Below are 23,981 nucleotides of genomic sequence, written 5' to 3'. Positions count from 1 at the left end.
TCTAAAGCCAGTTGAGTAGCACTTGAAATGTTTTTGCTCTATGAAACCTGATGTACTTGTATGATTCGGTTTTCTTCAAGTTTGTATTTTGTTAGTCGAACGCACTTATTGTATGTCGCTTTGGATGAAACCGTCAGCTAAATGCAATGTAATGTAATGTAATGTAATGAATGGCATGATATCCAAAACAATTTTTTTGAGGAATAGCTGGAATATGAAATGATAAAAAAATGTAAATTACAAAGACACTTCACCTCACCGGGTCAAAAAAGACCCACTTATGCATCTAAGGGTTAAGGAAGCTTGCGAAACCCAAATAAATTATTCACATGGAAAAACAGTTACAAGATGCCATCTAAAGTACAAATGTAAAAGGGTCAGAGATAAAAAATAAAATAAAAAAACTTAAACTTACTTGAAGTATTCTGACCTGGATCTCTTTGTGCCGTCTATTTGTTCTTTCATTAGCTGGTGATTTGGCATACTCTCTCATCTCCATGTTTCTTATAGTGACAGTCTTCAACCACAGCTACATAAAGCTCTTTGTAAATGTGTGAATGTATCCGTTTTTAGAGCTTTTGTGGTGGAGAAAGAAGTGCTATCTTATATAAGCATCCTCCCGTTTCTTGTAAGTTCTCTTGCTTTAGGTGAAACGCCCTGGCATTTTTTTTACCCTCTTTACTGCTGGTTCCTTTGTGGAATTATTCCCTTTCCATTGACCTTGTATCTTAATTTGTTGACGACAAAGAGACTCCCCCATTCACCTTTGTCATTGGACGATCATATAGTGTTAACTGTTGGCCATCAATCTTGCGTTTATTTGTAAATATCATGTAGCATGCATGACTTGCTTTCTGGCATTTTGAATCTGATAATATTGGACTGACTGCACTCCCTTGGGAAATACCATTTTCTATTTCTAAATCATTGGAAATATCTGCTCCAACCTTTACTCTAAATGTCCTGTCTGTTAAAAAAGTCCTACCCAATTGTGCATTCTCCCTCCAATACCCATTCTACTCAATTTGATCAGTAACCCATCCCTCCACATAGAGTCATACGCCTTTTCAATGTCCAAGTACACTATTGCCATTATCTCTTTCATTTTCAATGTTTTTCCCACATCGTTACTCACTCTTACTAATTCCACATCCAGAGCTGACCTGTTATCCTGTCTCTTCTCCTTCACGTTTTCATTCTCTGCTAGTAACTGCTGTTTTTGCTGCCTATGAATATCACTGAGATGCTCCCCACTATGTACTGCTGCAAGTGTCCTTCCTAACATATCTGCCTGCTCTTTATCTGTCACTGCCAGCCTCTCCCCATCAACCCAAGCTGGAATTTTAATGGCTTTCCTTTTCCCACTCATCCGCTTAAACATGGACCAGACATCACCTAATGTTACTCCTCTGCCAATGGTAGAACACAATTCTCTCCATGTTCTCTTTTTTGTATATTTGAAGGTCCTTCGAGCAGCTGCCCTTTTCCTTTGATACTCTATAACATTATTTTGTGTCATGTCTTTCTTTAATTCTCTAAATGCATTATTTCGCTCTTTAATAGCCCCACTGCATTCCTCATTCCACCATGGCACCACTTTCTTCCTACCCTTGGTTGTTGTTTTGGGTATACTGTTCTCTGCTGCATTTAGTATATGTTGCGTTATGTGGCTTGTAATGACCTCTCTGCTTCCCTCTGATGTTAGCAGGTGTACCGACTCCTCACACCATATCCTACATTTCCCCCAATCAGCTTTAGCAAAGCACCACCTGGTTATTACACCTCCTTCCTGCATATATACATTATCATTTTAGTAAGCACTGGATAATGGTGACTTCCTACAGTGGAGTTATTCAAAACAAACCATTCCCATGTATGAACCAAACAGTTTGACACTAATGTCAGATCCAGGCATGAGACTTTCCCCCTGTGTACATCTACTCTTGTGCCATGTCCATCATTAAGGCATACTAGTGTTCTTTCCTCCAGCATTTCTTCCACTATATTTCCGTTACTGTCTGTATGGTTGGTTGCTGCCCCATAGACTGTTGTGTGCATTGAAATCACCACACCAAACTTCCTTCCTATGTTTATTGCCTGCTATTTCTTTAAATATATCAGTGGTTAGATTTTGACATGGGTTGTATAAATGGATTATCCTAATGTTATCTTGTTTTCTAGGGTTGCAGATTTCCACTATAATACCGTCTATATCATCAGGAGATTGCACCTCCCTATATGCCACACCATCTTTGAGAAATGACTGCACGATCTCAGGTATGCAAAGTGGACAGGTAGGCGAGAAAGGCTTTTTTGAGTCTCAGCGACTAAGGTCCTGTACACTTCGCATACATTGACTGCACGACTTCAGGTCTGCGATGTGGACAGTACACCTAAAATACATCACTACACAACCTGTGATATTTGAAAATAAGGGAATGACATGTTTATAATATGCTGCAAAACACAACAAATATGCAGGGGTGCAAGTCTATTTCCAAGGCCATTTTATTTTTGGTAGTCTGATCATTTCAACAAGAGAATAGAATCAAACTGAAAACATCGTAAATATGTTCTAGATTCATGAACAGTGAAACTCGCTCATGGACTTTAAGGTGAATACTTTAAGAAAAAGTGTTCCCACACTTTTTGTAGGAGCCATTTTATGGGTGTTGTTGGTGTCTCAGTTTACCTTATTTATATGTATAGTGCAACATTATTTTTGAACACTTGGTGGCAGGGTTTAGCTGCACAGGGTGTATAAAAGGGGTCATAGGTGACAGGAGAGGAAGAGGACACAAGGCAAGGCAAGGCAAGTTTATTTATATAGTATCTTTAAACACAAGGCAATTGAAGGTGCTTTACAAAAATGAAAGACATTCAGACAAAGGCATTTAAAAACAGTAAAAGATAAAAGAAACATTAAAAGAAAAAATACATGAATAAAAAGTACATGAATAAAAAAGTTACAGTGCAGTTTAAGATATGAATAGTTCACACAGAAGTTCCACTTTACTGACACGGGAGGAAGAGCATACCGATTCTACCAGACGGCCAGCCCAGACAGCCCCGGCAGATGCTCATACTACAACTATTGACATAGTGTACTTTAACCTTGGTATGTAAAGCAATAAAACATCATTCTAAAACTGCAGCAAAAGACCAGAAAATCATATGTTTGTGTCTGCGTCAGGATCACACTAAACCCTCCTGTGAAGTTATGGCAAAAAGATATAGGACACGGGAACATTTAAATTGCCATTACATTAAGTAGAATCGTACTCTATGAGTGAACCTGAACAATATAAGAAACGTATCGCATTGGATTAAAGGGATAGTGGAAATCCGCGAATTTTGGGTTTAAATTATGTATTTTTATTAAAAATAAGCATAATAAACAATTTTTTTTAATTTCATGCGCCTAGTTTCATTTTATTTTCAATTTTACTGCTCCCTACCACGCCCTCTCAATGAAACGAAATACTTCGGGAATCTTCGGGTGATGACGAAAACAAAGGAAGACGGGCACAAACATTGGACGAGGCACGAGTATTTTATTATGTTTTCTGGCTGATTTAATGCATCATTAGCCTGTACCATTGTGTACAACGCCATTTATTGCCTGTCGATTAGGCGACCGGAGGCCTCGTCATCCGATAATCCGGTACACAGTGTCGAATGTGTACACTACAGTCATCATATAGACTAATAGTACTGTGAGTACAGCCTACACTTGACAGGCAGCCTGGCTAGCCTAGGATTAGGACCATACTACATCAAAAGACCGATTGGCTCTAGCTGTATATCATGCTAGTATACAATTCATTTACATTTATTCATGTAATTAATGCCCATAAGGCTGTTACATATACACTAATAAATGTGACAAGATAATTTATGTGAACCTGACCCTGGTATGTTATGAAATGTACCCTACATGCAGTCATCCTCGGGCCTAAACATAGGCCCTACACTCTTAAAACCACTATGGTTTTTCTCCTGTGTGAACACGAAGATGTGATTTGAGATTACCTGAACTAGTGAACATTTTCCCACACTCTTCACACCAGTACGGTTTTTCTCCAGTGTGAATACGATGATGTGATTCTAGATCACCTGATTGAGTGAAAGTTTTCCCACACTCTTCACAGCTGTAAGGTTTTTCTCCAGTATGAATACGTTGATGTATTTTGAGAGCACCTGATCTAGGGAAAGTTTTCCCACATTCTTCACACCAGTACGGTTTTTCTCCAGTGTGAATAAGGTGATGTGATTTGAGAGCACTTGATCTAGAGAAACTTTTCCCACACTCTTCACAGCTGTAAGGTTTTTCTCCAGTATGAATACGGTGATGTGATTTGAGAGCACTTGATTCAGAGAATGTTTTCCCACACTCTTCACAGCTGTAAGGTTTTTCACCAGTGTGAATATGGTGATGTGATTTGAGAGCACTTGATCCAGAGAAAGTTTTCCCACACTCTTCACACCAGTACGGTTTTTCTCCAGTGTGAATACGGTAATGTGATTTGAGATTACCTGAATGAGTGAAAGTTGTCCCACACTCTTCACAGCTGTAAGGTTTTTCTCCAGTATGAATACGGTGATGTGATTTAAGAGCACCTGAACTAGAGAAAGTTTTCCCACACTCTTCACAGCTGTAAGGTTTTTCTCCAGTATGAATACGGTGATGTGATTTGAGATTAGTTGATGAAGTGAAAGTTTTCCCACACTCTTCACAGCTGTATGGTTTTTCTCCAGTATGAATACGGTGATGTGATTTGAGATTAGTTGATGAAGTGAAAGCTTTCCCACACTCTTCACAGCTGTATGGTTTTTCTCCAGTATGAATACGGTGATGTGATTTGAGATTACTTGATAGAGTGAAAGCTTTCCCACACTCTTCACAGCTGTACGGTTTTTCTCCAGTATGAATAAATTGATGTGATTTGAGATGACTTGATCGAGTGAAAGCTTTCCCACACTCTTCACAGCTGTACGGTTTTTCTCCTGTGTGAATACGCAGGTGGATCTTTAAATCTCCAAATGTTGAAAAAGATTTGTCACATTTCTGACAGCTGTGACGTCTCTTTCTTCCTTTCAGTTTCTAGAACAGAAGGACAGAGAAAGAGAGAAAGTCAAACTAAAAAGCATAAATACACAAGTTAACAAAATAAAAACACACTTAATATAAACCTTGAGTTAACAAAATACTACTTATCAACTGTTTGTGTTTATTATATTTGTATTATATTTGATACAGTAATACAGCAATATTCTAACCAAAGTATATACCAGAGGTGGGGGACGCGAGTCACGTGACTTGACTCGCATAGCATATTTTTTGACTTGAGACTTGCTTGACTAACATTGATAAAAGACTCGACTTGACTTTGACTTGGTATTAGGGATGGGAATTTGAAAGCAAATGTATATTCGAATATTCGACCCCCCAAAAAACGGTTAACCGGTTAACCGAAATGTACATATCCAAAAAAAAGAAGAAGTGGGTAAACATTTCTTTTCCGAATTTTTTTTTACCCAATTTTTTTTCAAGATTTTTTTAGAAATACATACATGTTCAAATAAGTGTAGAAACCAAGTCGAATTTGTCAAATGTATTGAACTGGTGATCACAGTTTGACAGCTATAGTCCTACAGCTTTCATGTGTGGAGGCAATTCACAATCAGGCCAGCTGTAGAGAAGACCCTCTCAGCTGGAACGGAGGTTGCGGGTATAGCAAGGTATAGCATGTGTATATATAAGTTTAATTTGGCATAGTTTGACCTCTACACCGCACTCACTAACCTGGTCGAAGTATTTCCACACATTACTCCTTTTTGACGCCATGTCTGTTGTGTAGGACTCTTCTTAGAGTGTAAATAATTACCGGACTATGACTGGTAAAATGTTGAATACCGGCAAAACTAAATCTCTCCAGTCAAAATGTCTATGTACTTTGCCGCCACACACGGTTGCCAAGCAGCGCTTATTGTTGTTTAGGCTGGCCACTCATGTGTCGCGAGTGTTGACAGGGGGCGGGGGAGCACGCTCATGAACTGTTAGCGCCGGAACCTCGCAACGGCTGCGGAGCTCATTTGCGCCACATTTGGGCCTAAGATGAGGTTTGAGTCTGCGTGATCTGCGTGTAGGGAGGGGCAGCAGCCATATCATTGGCTAGAACTAGCTAGATCTGATGGATTTGGACATAAACGCGAGTGAAGTATAACCGTACACGAGAGAGAGAGATCAGCACCTGCAGCTCTGCCCGCTGTGAGGGGCCGGTGAGCGGAGCAATACACACCTTTAGACGTCACCTAACACATTTAGCTATGGCACAGTCGTATATAATATATACATTGAATTATTCAATTTGATAATATGTAATCAACTTAGGCATCACTCCCAAAAAAAAAATGTAATAATAAAAAAATTTTTTTTATAAAAATATTCATAACTCATATTCGAGTAATGAATAATTGTTCGAATACCTGAATCATTTCGAATATTCGAATATTCGATTAATCGTTCCCATCCCTACTTGGTATTCATGACTTGAGACTTGATTTAGGCTTGAGACAGATGACTCGAAAGGACTTTACTTTTTAAAATAAAATATTTGCATTTGTTTTTGTATTGTACGAAGCCCCTAGAGGGCAATGAAAGAAAAAAAAAAGATAGAAAATCTCGTTCGCAGGAGAAAGTAGGAAGTGGAGCGCACAGGATACAGCCGTTTCATTGCAGACTGTTATGTTTATGTGGGGAAATACATACATTATTTGAGATATATTTCAAACTCGGACTTCATTTTAGGGACATTTCGGCCAGGGGTGGAGAGTTATTTGTTCAAGCACCGGATCAGCAAAACAGGAGAGTCTGTGAACCAGTCTGCCTTGACCTATGTATTCATGTCTGTGACACTCACAGTATCTGCTGCCCACAGCTGTTTTATAGAAGAACCCCCTTCACTTCATGAAATCTCTGCAGCACCAGGAGGCAGTGTAACTCAGCAGAATCTGAGAAGAGCAGCACCAGCTACAAAGAGCTGTGCCTTCACTGTGTTTACCTTCATTCACACACACACACACACACACACACACACACACACACACACACACACACACACACACACACACACACACACACACACACACACACACACACACACACACACACACACACACACACACACACACACACACACACACACACACACACACACACACACACACACACACACACACACACACACACGATTTCATAAATTGTTGTTAATGTTGAAAATAAAACTCTAGTTTTCATAACCACTGATTTAAATACGGAAACTGGGGTTATTCATCAAGATTTCGTAGGACTTAACTTGCTTGACTCTCACCCCAGTAACTTGAGACTTGCACAAGTATGACTTACTCCCACCTCTGGGGTGTAACGGTACACGTACCGAAATTATTCGGTACGGGCCCTTCGGTTCGGTACACGTGTGTACCGAAGTGTACCGAACGCATATAACGTTAAACGTAAAAAATTGAGAACGTGAACAACTTCTTGGAAGTAATCTCAGGTGCTGCGTCGCAGCATTCAGAGTAATTTGCACCCATTGTGTTCAACGCGTCATAGAGCGAGCAAGTCATTTCATTGGACGAGCTGGTCAGAGGGATGCGTTCAAATGTAATCAGTAATTTGAGGAACTGTCGAAATGGCGACCGCAGATAAAGTTGAGCTCGAAAATCCTCCAGCATCATTGAAGTCTCCGGTTTGGGAACATTTTGGTTTCGCAGTTACGTACAAGGATGACGGACAAAGACAGGTGGACCGAACCAAAGCTGTTTGTCGGCATTGTTCAACTAACATTGGTTACGCGGCTGGCAATACATCAAACACCAAAAGACTGAAGTGCAAACCCAACTCCCACTAGCATTTAAGCCTCCACCACTCGCAAAAACTTCAGACCGAGCCAAAGCTATTACAAACGGCAAATATCCTTATGTTGCCATGTTAGCAAAGCGCTACCTGGCTGTATCTGCTACCTCTGTCCCTAGCGAGAGGGTTTTCTCCACAGCAGGAGACATTGCTAGTGCCAGCAGATCTGCCCTTTCGGCAAGCAATGTGGACAAGTACATTTTTCTTTAAAAAAACATGAAAATACAATGACAAGCAAGTCATAATGTCAAACTGGCTGCTTAGGTACTAGTACAGTACAGTTCAAATACAGATTATTTCAGTTCATCGAAAAGCTGCACCTTAATGTTTATTTTATTATATTTTATATTTATTTGAGTGAATATTCATAGTTTAATAATAATTAAAAACCCTAAACTAATAGTTTATGTTTTGTGAGTACTAGTACAGTAAAGTTCAAATACAGATTATTTCAGTTCATCGAAATGCTGCACCTTAATGTTTATTTTATTATATTTTGTATTTATTTGAGTGAATACATTATTCACAGTTTAATAATAATTAAAAAAAAATATGTTATGTTTTGTGATAATTTTTTCTGCTGTACCGAAAACGTACCGAACCGAACCGTGACCTAAAAACCGAGGTACGTACCGAACCGAAATGTTTGTGAACCGTTACACCCCTAGTATACAGGAGACAGAGGGAGACGGCATCCTGTCACTGCGAGTCTCAGTATGCTCCGTTCGTCTTGTGTTTTGGTCTAATTATTGTCTAAACCTTGTTGTGTCTGTATGAAACGTCATTTTGAGAGACCATGCTTTTAAACCTGTGGATTACATTTGCCTTCTGCAGACCATGTCTGGCCATACAACTTTCCAAGACACACCTGAGTGACAGCACGAACAGGTGTGGTGAGGAGCCCCGGCCTCTACGCTGCTACAGCCACGAGGCTATGCTAGAGCTACAATGCGATCGGCCTCCTACGAATACACCAAGCCACCTGTGCTCTTCGTTATTTGATGACATCCCTCGGGAGCCGCGTAGAAACACCAGGAAAAAGAGACGAGGAAGGAGACAAGGTGTTCAGAATCGCCTACGGCGGAGATTCAGCCGGCCACCACTTCCATCCATCAAACTCTTCATGAGTCAGCAATCACTAGGGGGATCCAAGATGGCGCCTGTGTCGGCATGCCGCTCCCTCAGCTCTCTGCCTTTAGCTATCCTGCTTTTGTTCTATGTATGTCAAAATGTCTCTGCTCGTCTATGATCGCAAAGCTCTCCTCCACCTCAGACCCTCACTGGAGTGTATACTGCTGCCCAAACCTACATCTGCCAACCGTAAATCGCCTCCCCCCCCCTCTACTGTCTACGCCGGTTGCCCTGCATCCTGCCTCACCGAAAGCGTTTTAGACGACGGGGAAAGCGTGGTGGTGCGCTTGTCCATCAAAAAGCATACCCGACGGCTTCTTCTGGGACTTATCCACGCATCAGATGTCATGACCCTCCCGCTGCACGCCATCTGACGGTATGTCCACACAGCGGCTTTGGAAAAAGCTTGCCAGCGGGCGTGTCTGAATCTCCCGCCCCTGAAACACAAGCAGCGGTTTGATTGGCTGACGCTTCCACCGAAAGCTTCAGAAGATTCAAAAGTTGAACATTGCTCAACTTTTGAATCCTGAGATGCCTGACAATCTCCGCTTTGCTTCCCACAATGCAGTCCGACGAAAAGTGAGGCAAAGTGACGTCACCCCATTCAAAGTGAATGGGCAGAAGCGTTGGAAGATTTTTTTAACGCTGCTGTGTGGACGTACCGTGAGGGTTTGGTGGATTCGCCCTGTCTTTCCGGAGTTGTGGCCTCAGCCACAACTCCGCTGGCAGCTCCGACTGCCCGCCCGCCCCTGTGGATGAAATCTGTGCAGCAACGCGTATCTCAGACCATTTACCGGTTCTGTTTACAACCTCGATCCCTTCTGCGGGAGTCGAATCACGTGCCCCTGCGCGTTGTCTGTTTAATTGACCCCTTGACTGCCTCACAGTTTTCAGATGTTTTTAATGCTTCTCCGATCTGTAAATTAAAGGTGAACTCTGCTCTTAGTGCGGATGAGCTTATCTCCATGTTTGACTCAACATGTACACTAATACTGGATTCCGTCGCTCCTTTTACGCTTAGATGCAACAAAGTTCTCTCAGAGCCGTGGCTCAATGATTGTACTCGGGCTCTTAGAAGCACCTGCAGGCGTGCAGAGAGAAAATGGAAAAAGGATCAAATCCATGTCTCCTTAGAAATCCTTCGTGCTTGCCTTTCTCTCAACCAGACAGCAGTCAAAAGCAGCCAAAACAGAGCATATTTCTCTGTTAATCTCTAAAAAAGAACCTGGGGTTTATTGCTGTTTTTGATGTCCTCAACTCTATTATTAATCCCTGTGATGCTTCTCCAATTGTGCCATCGACTACTCTGTGAAACATTTCTTACATTTTTTATCGAAAAAGTATCTGCTCTTAGCCCACACTCGTGCTACCCCAGATTCTGCTCCTTTTCTGTGCCCTGCTGTCCTCCAACCACTTTGAGCCTGTATCCCTCTCTTCTCTCTCAGATGTAGTCAAGCACCTGCGGCCGACAAACTGCACCTTAGACAGCATTTCCTCTCACTTTCTCAGAGATGTTTTCGAATCAGTTGGAGCAAGTGTTTTATTGCTTGTAAACACCTCTCTTAGCTCAGAATGTGTCCCAGCTGCCTTCAAACATGCCGTAGTCCAGCCACTACTTAACAAGGAAAATCTCGACCCCTCCATTCTCGCAAATTTTAGGCCCATCTCCCAGCTATCTTTTTTATCTAAAGCCCTGGAGAGAGTAGTCTATATCCAGCTACAGTCATTCTTAACCACGCATGGCATTCACGAAAAGTATCAGTCTGGCTTCAAACCTATGCACAGCACTGAAACAGCCCTTTTAAGAGTATTTAATGATCTGCTCCTAGCTGCCGACTCAGGTAGCCCAGCTGTCTTGGTACTGTTAGACCTGACAGCTGCCTTTGACCATAGCATCCTGTTGTCACGGCTTGAACAGTCCGCAGGCTTGAACAGTCCGCAGGCATCACAGGCTCTGCCCTTGCATGGTTCAGGTCCTACCTGGCAGACCGTAGCTTCTCAGTGTAGCTAGGTGCCTTCTCCTCTGCTCAAGCCCCTCTTACCTGTGGGGTTCCCAAAGGCTCGATCCTGGGCCCCATCCTTTTTCTACTGTATTTACTGCCCCTAGGTTCAATTCTCACAAAACACAACATCACATTGTTATGCTGATGATGTACAGATCTATCTGTCTCTCAATCAAAATGTCAACTCACTACAGCAGTTGATGGACTGCTTAGCAGAGATCAAATCCTGGCTGACCCAAAACTTCCTCAACCTCAACGAGAGCAAGACCGAGGTCATCTTTTTTGGACCCCGACCTCCAGCCTCCCCGGGTTGATATTCTGGGCTCCCTCAATAAAAACATCCTCTCCTCTGTCACGAACCTTGGAGTGACCTTCAATAGCACTTTTAAATTTGATAAGCATGTTAGCACCGTAGTCAAGACCTGCTTTTTCAAAATACGACTATTGGCTAAGACCAAGTTGTTTTTATCTTTTAAAGACCTAGAAAGGGTTATTAATGCCTTTGTTACCTCGAGACTGGATTACTGCAACGTATGTGGGTATGGACCAGGCCTCAATTAGACGCCTCCAGCTGGTGCAGAATGCAGCTGCACGTCTTCTCACTGGCCATAAAAAGCGTGACCACATCACCCCAATTCTGGCCTCACTACACTGGCTTCCAGTTTGGTTCAGAATTGATTTTAAACTCCTTTTATTTGTTTTGAAAGCCCTAAATGGGCTGGCTCCAGCCTATGAAGCCGAACTCCTCCATCGCTATACCCCAGCCAGAGCCTTAAGGTCGGCTGACCAGCTGCTGCTGGTAGTGCCCAAGACCAGGCTTAAAACCCGAGGGCACCGAGCATTCGCAGCAGCGGGCCCTCGGCTCTGGAACACTCTGCCCTTCAACGTGAGGTCGGCCCAGACATTAGTTTTTTTTTTTTTAAATCAACACTTAAAACTCACTTAATCTCTCTGGCCTTCTAGCCTTTTCTTATCAAGCTCCACTTTTGTGGAATCAGCTTCCAGTTTGTGTTCGGGCGGCCGACAGCCAATCCGTTTTAAGAGTACGCTTAAGACCTTCCTTTTGATAAAGCTTATAGTTGATCAAATGACTTAATGAGAGTGCTTTGACGCAGATACGCTGTGCCTCTTCACCTACATTATGGTTTTTGCTCTTTCACTTAAATCCTAAAAACTTGGATCTTATATTTCAAACTAAGGTTATTACTACTCTTTCTTTATCCAAAACCTTTTCCCTCCATGACCTCACAAGGTTTTATTGGAGGGAAACAGGTTTGCAGAGGGGGCCTTATTCAAGGCAGGGGAGTGTTATGCCGTAGTCACAGCATACCTCCTTATCCCTCACCAATTCCAACTAAGGCCCCAGCGGGGACCTTGCTCCCTGCCTGTGTATTTGCATGTTCCGATTAACCGAGCCTCCTCCAAATGTTCTTTTTCTTTTGTGTCTATATCTACGCCGGGATCCGGAGTCGAGGCTGATCTTCTTGCTGTGGTCCTGTGCCCTGGATCCTCTATCCTGAGTTCTGAATTAAATCGTGGACTTCGGGTCGTGGCTAAACCTGTCTCTGCAGTCCTGCCTGGGTCTCGTCATGCTGCTTCCCTGATGGCTCCCAGAGGATTGTTGACATCCCCGTGGATTCATCTTCTTATTATAGACGCATGCATTTCCAAACATTCGGTCTACCTACGCTGTAAAATGTATTATCTTTTCGATTTACACACGGCATCTATTGCACGTCAGACAAGCAGTCAGTGACTCTGCATAAGGTACAGCAAAGGTTGTGTCTCTGTGTCCACCTAATATCAATTCAAACACCATGACACAATTCCATCAGATTAATGATAAAAACCTAGAGGACATTATTCAACATCTGAAATCCTCCTCCTGCTGCCTTGATATTATTCCAACAGGATTTTTCCAAGATGTTTTTCCCTGCATGGCCTCAGAACTACTTCATATAGTAAACAAGTGTCTTCACTCAGGTGTTTTTCCACATGCCCTGAAAACTGCAGTCATTAAACCGCTCTTAAAAAAGAATAATCTAGATGCTTCAGTAATGAACAATTACAGGTTCATATCAAACCTCCCATTTATAGGTAAAATCATTGAAAAAGTTGTTTTTCAACAGTTGAGTAATTTCTTGCATTTAAATAACTGTTTGGATGTGTTCCAGTCAGGCATTCTTCCAAACCACAGCACTGAGACTGCTCTTATAAAAGGTCTTCAATGAAATACACTTATGGCGCATTTCCACTGCAGGACCTCGCACGGCTTAGTACGGTATCGCTAGGCCTTGGTAGGCCAGGCTCACTTTATGCTGCGTTTCCAATACAGTTTAGGAACTGGGGCAGTAACTATAGTAACACAGTGTAGGTGGAGCCGTGACGTCATCTTCAATGTGAACCGCAAAACCAACATCAGCCGTTAGCTGTTAGCCCTCAGAGCTCACAGCTCCTCATATCTGTTCAGAATCTAGACAGAAGTTAAACAAGTACAAACCACAGACTGTGTCATGGCGAATACAGTTGCTGGTTTATTTATGTCTGTATAGGCCATTGTGAGTGTGGACGGCCGGAGCATATACAACGTTAGCTTAGCCGATCTCCATTCAGAAAACACGCGTTTTAAAAAAGGGGTTTCGCCTGCAGTCTGTTTGCAGACTTGTCAAAGCATTCGTTCATGGTTTTTACTAACCGGTATCAGTATATTGTTACTTCGGCAAAACTGTTCCACCTGTTAGAAATCTGCTCAAAGATTGTTGGTCACCCTGTCAGAGACTTTCTGACTCACAGACCATAATAACCTGAGAGGCTGTCCAACAGCATCATCTGGGACCCGCTGAAGGCTCTTTGAGCATCTCTCACTGATCCTGCTGTTATGTTACATGTTTGTTGTTTGTTTCTCATGTATTGTGTTTGCCTTATTTGTCTATGTCCCTGAAAACTGCAATAATTAAACCGCTCCTAAAAAAGCATAACCTAGACAAAACCATAATGAATAATTACAGACCAATATCAACGTTCCCTTTTTAAGCAAATTGATTGAAAAAGCTGTTTTTCAACAGTTGAGTAATTTCATGTTTTTAACTGACGGTTTTGATGTGTTTCAGTCGGGCTTTCGACCTAACAACAGCACTGAGACTTCACTTGTTAAGGTCTTAAATTACATCCATTTGAACATAGACAGTGGCAGAATATCAGTGTTAGTATTATTAGATCTCAGCCTTTGATACTGTTGACCACAACATATTGTTAAACCGTCTTGAAAACTGGGTGGGAGTTTCAGCAACAGTTCTAAACTGGTTTAGCTCCTACTTGAAGGACAGAACAAACTTTGTCTCAATAGGCAATTACAAATCAGCCCTGATAAATATGTCATGCGGGGTTCCTCAAGGCTCCATCTAGCACCTTTGCTTTTTAATATTTATATGCTACCTCTGAAAACTGAGATCATTGTTTTTGGAGCAAAGAAGGACCGATTAAAATTAATCACAGTGCTTCAGTCGGCAGACTACAAACTAACTCCCAAAGCAAGAAATCTAGGTGTAGTGATGGACTCAGACCTATATTTTAACAGTCACATTACAACAGTTATTAGGTCTGCATACTACCACCTGAAGAATATCAAGGAATAAAAAAACTAATGTCGGAACAGGATTTAGAAAAACTTGTCCATGCTTTTATTTTCAGTAGACTCAACCACTGCAATAGTGTATTCACAGGGCTCACTAAAAAATCCATCAGAAAGCTGCAGCTGATTCAGAACGCTGCTGTTCGAGTACTCACTGACACTAGAAAAGTGGATCACATCACTCCGGTTCTGAGATCATTACACTGGCTTCCAGTCTGCCAAAGAATTGATTTTAAAATACTACTGCTAGTTTATAAATCACTAAATGGCTTAGGACCGAGGTATATAGACGACCTCCTCCATCATTATGAAGCATCCAGGAGTCTCAGGTCTTCTAGGTCGGTCTGCTCTCTGTTCCGAGAATAACCACTAAACATGGAAAAGCAGCTTTTAGTTATTATGCCCCAACAATTTGGAACAAACTGCCTAAATCGTGCACGTCCGCCGAAACAGTTCCTATTTTTATATCCCGACTAAAAACGCACCTATTTGCCGCTGCTTTTAATTCAGCTGCCCATACTCACACGACAGTATGCCTTTTCAGTCATGTATTCTGTACCTGCTGAGTTTATTTATTTCATTACCTTTGCTTATTAGGCCTGTTTTTAAATGCATTTTTAATAATGTATTTATGCTGTATTTGTTCTTAAATGTCGTTTGCTTTTAATCTGTAAAGCACTTTGAATCACCACGTGCTGAAAAGTGCTATATAAATAAAATTGCCTTGCCTATGTTGATGTTACACATGGAGCTGCTGTGATGCAAGTCACATTTCAGACTTGATCTGACAATTAAAGAATCGTATCGTATACAACAACGTTCTAACCTCTATCTAACCATATTGTGCATTAATATTGTATATTTCAAAACAGGTTGTGATCTTTCATTTGGGGATAACAGTGTAGGGGTCGACCGATAATCGGACCCTCCCGCATTTGACCGATTATCGGTATCTGCCTTTTTTTTTTATCAAATTGCCGATAAAACTTTGGCTCTGATGCGGCCGTTTCTCTGGCTGCAGTCACCACTCTTGCGGCTTTCACACCAGTGCTTTTCCCGTTCTAGCTCCGTGCTAGAGCTTTTCTGGTTCAGCTCCGGTTTCCCTTTTCCGCTCCCACTTTGTTCACACCACCCAGAGCCCGACTGGTGCTGCAGCTGCTGCATCATGACGTCACCGTTTACATCGCTGATTTGCTCCCCAACGGCGTTACGGCGCTCAAAACAACAACAATGGGAGACTGCGTCGGGTCGATGATCGTGTTGCTTTTAATCACACGAAGCCAGGTTAAATTAAATAACGACTTCTCCAACCTTATGCTTTTCTCCAGAGTGCCGTGGTTCATTGTTTATTAATGTGTTTCAGCGGCATTTACCGACCGCTGCAGTGCTGGCTGCTCTTCCACGGGAGTTTATTCTCCCGTTAGCTCCCGGTTAGCTCAAACTGCAGCGGCCGCTCTGAAGTATTCACTGTCCGACTCACACAAGCAGCTGATGCATATCCCCAGTTCCCCTTAAGTGAATGTGTGTCAGTCTGAATTGACGCTGTTTGGCATCACAACGTTGTTATGAAAGTTTCTCTGGTATAAAATGGGTGATGTTAGCATAGCAACCGAAGCTAAACTGACTACTTGCTATTGCTATCCTATTGTGGCATAAACCGTTTTCAGGCACATTTTACCAGCGTATTTTTATTATGATTCTACTTGTGATAGTCGGACACGACAACCTGTGCAGCCCATGTATTGATTCCATCCGATAGCTGCTATAATACAAAACAAAACGTTTGCGTCTCTCCACAATGATCAATAACAGTGAACGGATGGTCAAAGTAAGGTACAAATAAACAGAATCACACGAAGCCTGGTTAGTGTTGCCTGACTTTATAAAGTATGTTTATAAGCACTACTGCTTGTAGGCAGGCATGACGAGACTCTTCAGTCGACCCATATTCAGGGGAGGTGGGTTTAGTTTCCTGCACGCCTCGACGTAAGCGCCGCCTCTTAGCTCCGAAGCTCTTGCCTCTAGACCAGACCTGGGCATTGTACGACGATTGACGATGATTCTGACCGGCCCGCGAAAGATTACATGATAATTAGAAAATAAATCATATTTTCTAATTATCTTATGGGTGGACTAAAACCGCATTGCTTTTATTTTGAAGCCCATTTATTCTCACGTGAAATGCGTGTCTACCTTCCTTGTCACCCATGAAAAATGCGGAAATGTCGGCTCATGCCAGAAAGAGGAAAGTGGATGCCGAAAGCAGAACTTTCAAACACATATGGACTACTAATTTGTTCTTTACTGAAGTCAAGGGTAAACCTAGCAAAGCTAGAAAAACAACAAAATCGCCCAGAACAGTAAGCCATTCTCGGAGGGGGAGTTTGTGAAAGAGTGCATGGTCGAGTCTGCAGCACTGCTATGCCCAGAGAAAAAATAAGCGTTTGAAAACATCCCGCTGTCCCGCCGCATCGTGACGAGAAGGGTGGAGGACATCGCATAGAATCTGGAGTTTCAGCTGCAAAGTGAAGTGGGAAGCTTCGACTTTTTTTCTTTGGCTTTGGATGAGAGCTGTGAAGTCCGTGACACAGCCCAGCTGCTCATATTTCTCCGGGGGATAACGTGCGACGTCAAGCTTACGGAGGAGCTGGCAGCAATGCGGCCAATGAAAGGAACCACAACGGGGAGTGATCTGTTCACCGAGGTAAACGATGTCCGAATTTGACAGGGAAAAATGTTGGGCTTTTGAAAAGAATGCAAGATAAAGTGAGTGAACTCAACGCAGAGCAGAAATTGGTGTTTATACATTGTATTATTCATCAGCAAGCGTTGTGCAAGTCAGTGCTAAAACTTAGCCATGTGGTTGTTGATGTTGTTACTTCAACAGTTAATTTCATCAGAGCGCGAGCATTAAATCACAGGCAGTTTGTTTCACTATTGGAGGAGCAAGAGAGCGAACATGGTAATGTCAGGTACCACACAGCTGTCAGATGGCTCAGCCTGGGCAAAGTGCTAAAAAGGTTTTGGGTTCTGAAATCAGAGATAAAAGAGTTTTGTGAGATGAAAGGCAAAACCATCCCAGAGCTGTCTGATAAGGACTGGATGGCAGATTTAACATTTGCTGTTGATGTGACTGCAATGATGAATGCACTGAACACACAACTGCAGGGCAAGGGCCTTGTTGCTCATGAAATGCATAGCCATGTGAAAGCCTTCATGACAACGTTGCAATTAATTTCAAGGCAACTAGGCAGCAACAATCTCGAACACATGAAAACCCTGAAAGAAGTCAAACCATCAGCTGATCACCGGCACAGGTACTCATCCATGTTAGGAGCACTGCATGATGCATTTTCAAGGCGTTTTCAAGATTTCAAAAAGGTTGAGGATGAAATGCTGCTGGTTTCCTCTCCCTTTACCTGCAGTGTTGATAGTGCACCCACTGAGGTTCAGCTTGAACTCATTGACCTGCAGTCTGATTCACTACTGAAAGAGCACTTTAAGTCAGCATCACTGCTAGAGTTCTACTCTGCTCTCAAGGAGGAGAACTTTCCAAACATGAGGAGACATGCTCAGAAAATATTGGTTCTCTTTGGATCCAACTACACATGTGAACAGACATTCTCAGTCATGACGTTTACCAAATCCAGGTACAGAGCCTCTCTCACTGATGAATATCTGTCAGCTGTGCTTCACATCTCCACCTCAGACATTCAACCTGACTTTGATGGACTTGTTAAAGCTCAACAGAGACTGGATTTCTCACACTGAATGAAAAAAAAGAACTGAAGAACCCTAAAATGTGGGAATATAACAAGTGAAATGGGACACTTGATGTTTCACATTTTGTTTATCATTTTGGAAATTCTATTTGAATAAATGATATTTTTGAAAGCTCAGCTCACCTTTTAATTGCCAAATAATAACATACACTCTTACCAGCGGTCAAAACAATGCCATTTACTGCTTTCTATGTAGAAATAAAATGTATATTATGCATAATTGAGTTTGGCATTTTGGCCCGGCCCTCCAAAATATTTTCAGTTGCTCATTTGGCCCCCTGGGAAAAATAATTGCCCACCCCTGCTCTAGACAGACAATTTTTTGGAGCTGGAAGTGAACTGGATTCCGGAGCTAAGAGGCGGCGCCTCTGCGGTGTGAACAGGAAAAACCAGTACTTTTCAGGCGTTGTTGTGAAAGGGGCATCTGTGTCCAGGAGCAATGTCCCGCCCACAGCGCTATCTGATAGGCCATTACTGAAGTGTCAATCAACACTGAAGATTTTCGGGGCGGGACCCAGCCAGAGAGGCGGGACCTTCTCAAATGACAGGCAGGTGCGAAAGAACGCAGACACAGACTGAAGCAAGCAGCAGCGCTGAGCGGCAGAGCCATACATGTGTTTCGAAGGTAAGTCAGTTGAAAGCCGAAGTTCAATAAACATCCCAATCCCCTCAGCTGAAGTTGCAAAAACACGATCTTATGATCCAATTCCATCAGTTTCCCAGTTACACAGGGACGCGGGAAGTCAGTCAGAGTTGGGGGTGTGTGCAGTGTCTCGCAGCGGAGTAACTGTGGTGCGGAGGGGGGGGGGGCTGCGAGTGGAGCCTCGCAGTTTTTCAGGTTGATATGTGAAGCTCATTAGCTCGCCAACGTGTATCCAGCAAATGTTTAGCAAAATATTAGAAGTGAGGCTACTAGACCGACGGTCTACTATAATAGCCTCACTTTTAATATTTTGCAAAACATTAGCTAGCACTAGTGTTTTGCAGTTGCTAGCAGCTTATTGGGATGTTATGCTAGATAGACACAGGCATTGTTTTGATATCATGAATTAAGCATTATTGTTAGTTAAGCATGTCAACAATAATAAAACTGTGGGTTTTCTCCGGAAGTTTTTCCTTGTACGATGTGAGGGTCTAAGGACAGAGGGTGTCGTATTGCCATACTGATATTCTGTACAAACTGTGAAGACCACCGAGAAAAATGTAACATTTGTGATATTGGGCTATATAAATAAACATCGATTGATTGATGTCAGCCTGCAGCCCCACTTTGAACTCTCTGTCTCTCTCTAACTCATAGCAGATGGCTGCACTAAAGAAAAGGGCACAGAGAGGAAACCAGTTGTAAGATGTTTAAAAGTTCATTAAACATAATATATGCTTAAATGCATTTCAAAGAATTGGAGTTTGTGTTATTCTACATTTTGACACCAAGATTATCTGATTTTACTGCAAATGTATATCGGTTATCGGTCTCCTTGATTACTAATAATCGGTATCGGCCTTGAAAAAGCCATATCGGTCGATCCCTATAACAGTGTTAGGCATTTGTGAGGTGCAACAACATGAACCTTTCTGTTGGTCGCTTGTTAGCAGACCCACGAGATAGCAGAGCGAACAGGTACAGCAAGCGAGGGATCATTGTCCACTAGTAAATCGATTGCAGATGGCGTCGTGCTCGCGGAGGGATATAAACAAAATAATAATGAATGGGTCGCGAAATATACTTTGGTGGCCGTTAAACCTGGGCGGCCCAAATAACGTTTATGTGAGGGAAACCCTGGACCTGAATTTTGAATTGAGCCTTCCCTTATAGATACTATCTCTTTACGTATTAGTGATGGGAATTCCGGCTCTTTTTAGGGAGTCGGATCATTTGGCTCGGCTCACTAAGAAGAGCCGGCTCTTTCGGCTCCCAAACGGTTCTTCGTGTTACCACAGTTTACCAGAGCCTCAGTTTCGCCGCTGCGAGGCTCCGGTATTGACAGTTCACGCGCGTGCTCCAGCACCCACAAGGCTCGCCGGCAGTACACTTTCCGTCACAGGAACACGCTTTGCTGGAGGAGAAAAGAATCCCACCACACAGCTTTGCCCCTCCAACAGAGGGATGTCCTCGTCCTTTTTCCTTTTCGTCATTTCAAGCGATAAAAACTCTTTTGGACGCCCTTGGCTCGAGTTCAGGGCGTTCCGAGCTGAAAAAGGGCGCCAAATGACGGCAAGACGTCCGCCTGGTGGAAACGCTGGAATTAGGAATATATTGTGATGAAGTGCACACTGACCTGAGCTCCAGGGGTCTTTTTGTTCTCGTCCATGCTGCTCTCAGTGCTCCTTCTCCGGCTGGGTCTCTGAAATAAATCAACAAAACTAGAGCTGACACAAAACAAGACAACTCAATACAACCGACAGACACAACAAAACGAATCTACAGCTACTTCGTAGGTTCATAGCAGAGGTGAGAAGTAACTAAGTACATTTACTCAAGTCCTGTACTTCAGTACTATTTAGAGGTACTTTTACTTTACTTGGGGAGGAGAATACAAAGATGTGTGTATTTATCGCTAAGCTAGCTGGACGCTACGGTTAAGGTATCCGTCCTCTTTATTGCGGACAGGTTGAGGAGGATGTCCCGTGTGTGTGTGTGTGTGTGTGTGTGTGTGTGTGTGTGTGTGTGTGTGTGTGTGTGTGTGTGTGTGTGTGTGTGTGTGTGTGTGTGTGTGTGTGTGTGTGTGTGTGTGTGTGTGTGTGTGTGTGTGTGTGTGTGTGTGTGTGTGTGTGTGTGTGTGTGTGTGTGTGTGTGTGTGTGTGTGTGTGTGTGTGTGTGTGTGTGTGTGTGTGTGTGTGTGTGTGTGTGTGTGTGTGTGTGTGTGTGTGTGTGTGTGTGTGTGTGTGTGTGTGTGTGTGTGTGAAGTGTTTCCTTGTACGATGTGAGGGTCTAAGGACAGAGGGTCTAAGGACAGAGGGTGTCGTATTGTCATACTGATATTCTGTACACACTGTGAAGACCACTGAGACAAATGTAACATTTGTGATATTGGGCTATATAAATAAACATTGATTGATTGAATAAATAAGGATGTATGAATTCATACCTACACACTAGGGCTGAACGATTTGAAATCGAAATCGCGATTCGAGATGATGCGATTATCAAATCGCAAAGCCTGCGATTTTTTTAACTTTTTTTTTTGTTCTTCTTGTGTGTCAGTCATCCACACCAATCAGAAGTGCTGTGCTCCACATGTACCAGCCATTGTTAATCAATCAGAAGTGGCCCATGATAGAAGGTGATAGACAGATCCAATCACCTGCCAAGTGCTTTTGAAAGTGCCTGCCCTTTCCAAACGGCTTCCAATGGAGCTTTCCTAGATAGTTTGGTGAAACAAACCATCTGAGTCAGGTTAGTAAGGCTCCATCACATGTTCTACATCTAAAAGGGTGAATCTTTAACTGAAGCTTGACTTTAAAGCAACCCAACGGAAGTTTCATGTAAGTTTAGTTCTTTCACTCGTAGCTCGGGCTGCGGGGTGCTAGAGACGGGAGCACGTTGATACGACCTTCCTAGCCGGAGTTATGGCCGCATTTTACAATAAACTTCCATTCGGTCGCTTAAAAATAAATATCGCAATTCGAATCGCAATATTTGTCAGAAAAATCGCAAATAGATTGACAGTGGTCCATTTAGCCGTTGGTTGGAGACTGTTACTGTAATAAATAAGAAAAATGGAGACAGGAGAGTATGTCAACTCACCAGCTAATGAAAGGACGAATGGAGAGGAACAAAGAGAACCACGTACGGTCAGAATACGAAAAGAATACGAAAAGTAATTTGAAGTTTTTTGTTTTATCTGATCATTTTATTGTTTCGTCTTTGGAGGCAGCTAATAGTAAATCTTCTAAAAGGCTTGTTTACTGTTGAAAGTCCCTCGTTTCATGTTGGTGTGGACATTATTAACAACTTTATCTTCTAACTAGTCTAGATGAATGTAAATCTTCAAATTTAAAATGGTAGCTTCTATTTACGGTAAAAGTAAACAAGTTCATCAGTGACATCAATGTCATAGAAAACTTCGGAACAGAAAAGCAAGATTTAAAATGATTAGGGCTTTCGAAGGTTAACTTAAAACAAAAGTAGTGCTTATCATCCTGTGTCCTGTGTGTGAAATGAATGTTTAGGGAAATGAAAGCGCTTGTCAGGGTGAAAAAATGTCCAGGGCGTTTCAATTTAAGCAAGAGAACTTACAAGAAACGGGAGGATGCTTTTAAAAAATGGCAAATTACGGTAAAAGTAAACAAGTTCATCAGTGACATCAATGTCATAGAAAACTTGAAAAAAAAACACTTCCTCTTTTGTCAACCCCAAAAACATCAAGATAGTGTAATTTATTCCGCCATTATTAGTCATCTCTCTTTTCATGGTTAAGTTGGTTATTGTACATAAACAGATATGATTATACATATATGTCAATTATATACGGTATATAATAAACATTTAAGTAGAAAACCAAAAGGGCTTGAAATGCAATAGTTAAACAAATGGAACTAACTCTAAAAAATGCATAAGTATAACTGGTAATAACATTTCCTTATGTTGATATATATGTATGTGTGTTGGTATAATTAAAGTGCTATGTTGGTTTTTAACCTGTAGGAGCGTCAAAAACCTACATTTTGGTGGCAGTCAGTTTCAGCCTGCTGTGCATCGTACAGTCTGTCTGCAAAATGGTGAGTATCAGCCCCCACTTTTCACATTAACACACACGCACACACACACACACACACACACACACACACACACACACACACACACACACACACACACACACACACACACACACACACACACACACACACACACACACACACACACACACACACACACACACACACACACACACACACACACACACACACACACACACACACACACACACACACACACACTCTGGAATATTCTGTAATTACCCATATCCTGGATTATGTTTCCTTTCGTCCTGAACAAAGTCCTGCTGCAGTCCTGATGAGAGCGTCTCTGATGTGACGGTTCAGTAGACTTCTGCTTCGAGGTGGAGATGTCATGTTGATACTTCCCAAATAGTTTCAACCGGAACTTGAAACAAGTCGCCCTTTCACCGGGTTTAATAGAGTCACACATCCAACATATTGGATGTGCTAATGATATAAACAATATGGGTTTCTAGGCCGTTTGTTTAGTCACCAAAATAAGGTAAGATAAGAGGTACTTTATTGATCCCAAATTGGGAAATGTTTGTGTAGCAGCAGCATAAAAAGACAATACAAATTAAAAGACTAGAAAATATACATGTTGACTACATGACTGCATATTGAGGTCTGATCTCCTTTTGCCTAATTTTCATAAAACATGTTACATCATTGTGAATAAGATGTTACTCCAGACTTGATTAAAGCCTACTGATGTTTTCAAGAAAAAGACAAAAGCAATGTTCTGCAGCACATTTAATCACCGTTGACAACGGAGTAAAACATGACATTGCTTA

The 23,981-nt window shown here is 42.2% G+C and overlaps 1 protein-coding gene across 1 annotated transcript; it reads right to left on the bottom strand.

Moving 5' to 3' along the window:
• Window positions 1-2,802: 2,802 nt before the first annotated feature.
• Window positions 2,803-23,535, bottom strand: LOC117460942 (putative zinc finger protein 66). The gene is made up of 3 exons (XM_034102579.2): window positions 23,428-23,535; window positions 20,745-20,810; window positions 2,803-5,104 (listed from the first exon to the last, which is right to left on the bottom strand). The coding sequence occupies exons 2-3, from the start codon at window positions 20,775-20,777 to the stop codon at window positions 3,986-3,988; spliced, it is 1,152 nt and encodes a 383-aa protein (XP_033958470.2). The 5' UTR covers window positions 20,778-20,810; window positions 23,428-23,535; the 3' UTR covers window positions 2,803-3,985.
• Window positions 23,536-23,981: the final 446 nt, after the last annotated feature.

The sequence above is a fragment of the Pseudochaenichthys georgianus genome, chromosome 16, assembly GCF_902827115.2.
Source record: "Pseudochaenichthys georgianus chromosome 16, fPseGeo1.2, whole genome shotgun sequence".
Taxonomy (NCBI): Eukaryota; Metazoa; Chordata; class Actinopteri; order Perciformes; family Channichthyidae; genus Pseudochaenichthys; species Pseudochaenichthys georgianus.
Note: the sequence above shows the minus strand (reverse complement) of the source record. Positions and strands in the feature narration are given on the sequence as shown.